The sequence below is a fragment of the Tachypleus tridentatus genome, chromosome 7 (genome assembly GCF_004210375.1).
Source record: "Tachypleus tridentatus isolate NWPU-2018 chromosome 7, ASM421037v1, whole genome shotgun sequence".
Lineage (NCBI taxonomy): Eukaryota > Metazoa > Arthropoda > Merostomata > Xiphosura > Limulidae > Tachypleus > Tachypleus tridentatus.
In genome coordinates this window covers 72,104,379-72,109,227 of record NC_134831.1, presented here as the reverse complement: position 1 = coordinate 72,109,227, position 4,849 = coordinate 72,104,379, and the positions used below count along the sequence as shown (strand labels likewise).

General features: G+C 30.2%; 1 protein-coding gene across 1 annotated transcript; it reads right to left on the bottom strand.

The window, feature by feature from the left end:
- Positions 1-942: 942 nt before the first annotated feature.
- On the bottom strand, positions 943-4,457 carry Sem1 (Suppressor of exocyst mutations 1). The gene is made up of 3 exons (XM_076512430.1): positions 4,187-4,457; positions 1,868-1,964; positions 943-1,219 (listed from the first exon to the last, which is right to left on the bottom strand). The coding sequence occupies exons 1-3, from the start codon at positions 4,257-4,259 to the stop codon at positions 1,159-1,161; spliced, it is 231 nt and encodes a 76-aa protein (XP_076368545.1). The 5' UTR covers positions 4,260-4,457; the 3' UTR covers positions 943-1,158.
- Positions 4,458-4,849: the final 392 nt, after the last annotated feature.

Here is a 4,849-nt window from a genome sequence, read left to right as displayed (position 1 = left end):
TCTTTGACAAACTGTTTACAACAAGGAAAATTCTGGGTATCGAAATTCATGTGATTATAAAGAATAGTGCAAGAAACATTATAAAGACTCTTCCAAATTTTGTTTTATTTCAACATAAAATTCAAACATACTATCAAATAAACAATACCTTCAAAGAGGTTACAGCAACACAAATAGACAAGGTTGAACAGTACTTACTACCTGCCTTTTAAAAAAGCATGCTCTTCAAACCAAAGCTGTTGACAATGGAATTTCTATAACCCACACTGCACTTGGGGTAGTTCATCAAAATGTATTAGATCAATTTCATTTTGTACCCACCCCTTCCCATTTTAATTGACATTTGTGTGTATCCATATTGTGCTTGGAGGCAGAAGCTGTCTTTCATCCTCTGAAGTAACAAAGATGTTAATCTGCACTTTGTTAAATAAACTAAATAGGCGTCTCCTAAACTTTCTGTGGTGAAGTTCATAAGTATGTTTATGTTTATAAAATTTCTATTATACAATAACAAAATTTATAATTACAATATTAAAATTAACTGTTTTTTATGGTGCTAAGTGTCTCTAAAAGTATTATGTGAAGTGTTTTAAAACTTTTTTTATGACTTACTGTTTTTATTCATTTTCTGAACTAAATACTATTTGTGAATTGCTGTTAAAAATACAATCAGAAAAAAACAACCTATACACTGAATTCTAACCACTGTCAGTAATTTATATTACCTTATCAGTACTAATACTAAATATCCATGTCAGCTGATATGATCAGGTAATCCCTACCAGCTAAGATAATCAGTGTTCCTGGTTTATAAAGAATATTAAATAAAAGGTTAAAGTATTCGTACTTAGTTTTCAAAAATTAAAAATTATTCCATAATATAATAACAATTAATTGCCCAGCATAGATGTATTGACTCTTATGTTTGGTAATCAAAATTGCTGAAATCATAAAGAAAATTTTATTGCAATCACGTAACAAGAAAACACATTAATACAAAAATCTCACCAACAGCCAATTTATAAAGATTCTGGAGACTTATTGTATATTGTTTTTATTGAAAACTTTATTGTTTGGCTGGACTACAGATATAAGGGTTCGAAGAAATTTTTTGAATAAAATATACTATGATGCATAATCCAAGTCTTTCTCTCTTCTTCATGTCTTCATGGGCTCTCCAACGCCATCTACTTTAAATCCTTGTTTCTCTAATTCTTCTCTATAAAAAAAGAGAAAAGAATATATTAGATGTGTTGAAACATTACACTGTAAACCAGTGATACTGTAATCAAATAATTTAACTTAAAATATGTACAAAAAGTAACCCTTGCAGAAAATATTATTAAATTATAACCTTTATTTCTGCTTGAGATTTATTAATACTTTTTTGTAAATGAAGAACACAAACATTATTATTGGAAGAGGCTTTGCCAACCTGGGATTATATTTCCATAATATCTCATAATATAGAACAATGCAAGTTTCCTGATGGGACATTTTAATCTAGAAAAATGAAGAAATATGACAGAAAACTGTAATAATGAAAGCTCACAATATCGTACATGTTAGCTGAAAAAACTAACATTTCTTTTCGGTTTCTGGACGTAACCCTGCAGAGTTAATTTATCATGACTTTTATCCATTACATTTTCAAATTCATTATACCTTCACAGCAAACAATTGAAGAACCTTGAAGGTGATTCCATATTTACTGATAAGGTGACTTCTGTTTCTTTCTGCAATGCACTTTCATGGTGGGGTGAAAGGCCCAGATATGTTGAAAGCAAAAATAAAATTATCTACCATTGATAAATGTCCAAAATACATTGTTATACACATTACATGGAAAATATTGCTTTTTACTTACCGAAGTTGTTTGCTAAAATCATCTTCAATGTTATCATCATCCCAGTTATCTTCCCATACATTTACATCCTCATCATCTTCAGCTTTCCCTGTCCAATCTAAAAATAGTGAAGCATATACATACAATTTTTTAATTGTTTTTATTACTGTTAATGATTTCTCTGAACCAACTTGAAGCTTCATCATTATTGTATATATGGGTCAAGAAAAACAACAATATACATTTACTTTGCCAACACACATAAACCAATAGATTTTGCCACAAGATCTTGTTAAAGACTGAATCATTAGAGATTAGTTGTAAGTACTGAGTCATATTAAGTGAACCACGGGCCACATTATACCTCTTTCACGTTTTGTTAATTTTTCATACTTGTAGTTCTTAATAACAATCATACAATACCATCTAGTAGTATTTAAAGTCTAATAAATAACAACATTTGTCCTACAAACTTTAAATACCATACAAGTGTACAACTTTCAACAGTTTGAGTAATATTATCTCTTCAGTGCAAATGCAGTCAGAGAAAAATATTCTACTTCTCAATCTGTGATATAATATTCAACATGTTCTTAGTAATTAATTCACCCACAAGTGTTCTAATTTATAAGGACAATTTTGTGTTTTTTTTACAGTTGGTGTTAAAGTTATGTTTTTAGTATTTAAATGGAAACAAAGTGAGCAAATGCCTGTACAAATGGCAAAAAAAAATATCACAAATGCAAATTTTTCAAAGTTGAGACTTGATAAACTATTTCATTCACATGTAGCATTTGAATTTTTTTTAATCATTGTTTTATGTACTCGTGTATCCAAACCACAAGAGTTAACAGGTCTAAATTGAATCATTAATTACAGCTACCTAAAATGTGTAAATCACAATAAAATATGACTGAATGGCATAAATGCCTCATTCAAAAACAAACTACACATTACGTACTGGCATATCTTCTAAATACATGTGCCTTAATCTGATACTGATTTAGTCTGCCCCACTATTTTCATGTCAGTGATATCAGTACATTTAATTACACGTGATAACTGACATCCCTTGTAGTGTACCTATGTTATGGAAGGTTTATTACTGACATATTTTCTATTCAAATCACCATGAATATAAAAGTGCATTACAATTGATCTAACCCTAAAGAATGAAAAATACGAAAATTATTTGAAGTTGTTTCAAATATGACAATTTCTTTGGTACAGCATTATTGGTGCAATAAAATTGTTGCTAATGTTTGCACTGATGCATCTGCTTATCAGTGGCTTCATAAGGAAATATTTATCAAACATATACTGAATAAGCTACAGTGGTTCCCATGTTGATTTTTAGTATTCTCTAAGTATGTGCCCTATTATGAGTGTAAATTACAAATATTAGTGTCATTGTGGTATTACTAATTGAGGTTCATCAAACCATCTATTTACTAAATGTTTTGTAAGTCAAAAACAAACAAAAAACTTGAGCTTGTTAAGAGCTTCTTACACTTTCACAGATTAAAAAATAGACTACATAATAAATTCAAAAGATAATCCATTCTGAGATGAACAACTTATTGTTGAAACAATGTGCAATTTTTAATATGTTAAACTTGTAATAACTTTTCATCATCCATTCAAGCCATCTTCAAACTTTATCTTCTCGAAGTGGGATCCTCATCAACAAATTTAAAAATTGTCTTCAGATCTGATATCCACCTAACATCCTTAGGGACGGTTAGTAAATACAGAAGACATTAAAAAGGCAGGGACTCGTTGGCGAAAAATGGGGTACTCTTCCAGCATCACAAGGTTTTGTCTTAGAATGGATTAGAGGTGTTAAAGACTGGAAATAGTGAGTTGACTCCGATATACATAGACTATTTAGATGCATTTCTGATGGTTTGAGCATTTTTATGGCTGAAAAAAAGTGAACTTTGGGGGTAAAAAAAGCATACAGGAAGAGGCCTGACACACCCATTCGCTCCCCTATTCCCACCAAGACTGCTGATACATAACAAATCATTTGCTTTTTACATTACGCAAGATACAACCCGTAAGCCTAAGAACTCAACCTCAACTTTTATCAAAAGATTTAAGCAACAGTTCATAACCTAATTTTTACATTTGACGTTTTTTATTTAGTATTACTGTATTTGAATATTACTGAGAAGTCACTGTCAGAAAGTCTTAGGATTTTAATCAAACTTTTCTTTACAAAAAAGGCTTTTATAATGAATTACGTAATAAGATATTGATAGTATCATTATGATATTAATACTACTTAATAATAATGTCACTGTTATTAATATAAGTATTATCAGTAATGGCAAGTACCTTCAGCGGGAAATTCTTCAAATTCATCATCCTCTTCCAAAAGACCAAGATCTATTTTTTGGTTCGACTCCATTATTCTATGCACACAGTCGATATCACAAAGTAGTTAAAAATTATTTAACTTCTGAACCCTGATTCAAATATAATATTACTTACAAACGATAAAAAATAATAGATTAGGCCTCACACTTATTTGTTGCGCGGTATAATTATTTGCAACACGAGTCAATACATTCTAGGATGAAAACCATAAGAAAACCTGGTACTGATTTCTAATGACACGAAGGCGGCCGAAAAATCACTTAGATTTACTTACAGCTAAAATTTTAGCTGATATTATTAAACTGTTATAATTTGATTTGTTGAATATTCAGCATGATTTTATTAGAGGAAACTTTCGCCTTATTATTTTTCTGACATTCTTTGAAGATATAACTGCTTGTGTAAGTAAGGTTACAGATACAGCATTGACGATACGGATTTTGACAAAACAATTGACAAGGAAGGTGCCACAAAATGGCTTGTTAGTTAAAAATCTTTAAAGGTGTGAAGGCTGGATATAAAATTGTCTGAATGGAAAAAATCAGAAAATTTTATAAATTGAGTTCAGTAAAATTCGATTAATGTCACAAATCGGGTATCTCAGGGTTCAGTGTTAGTCAT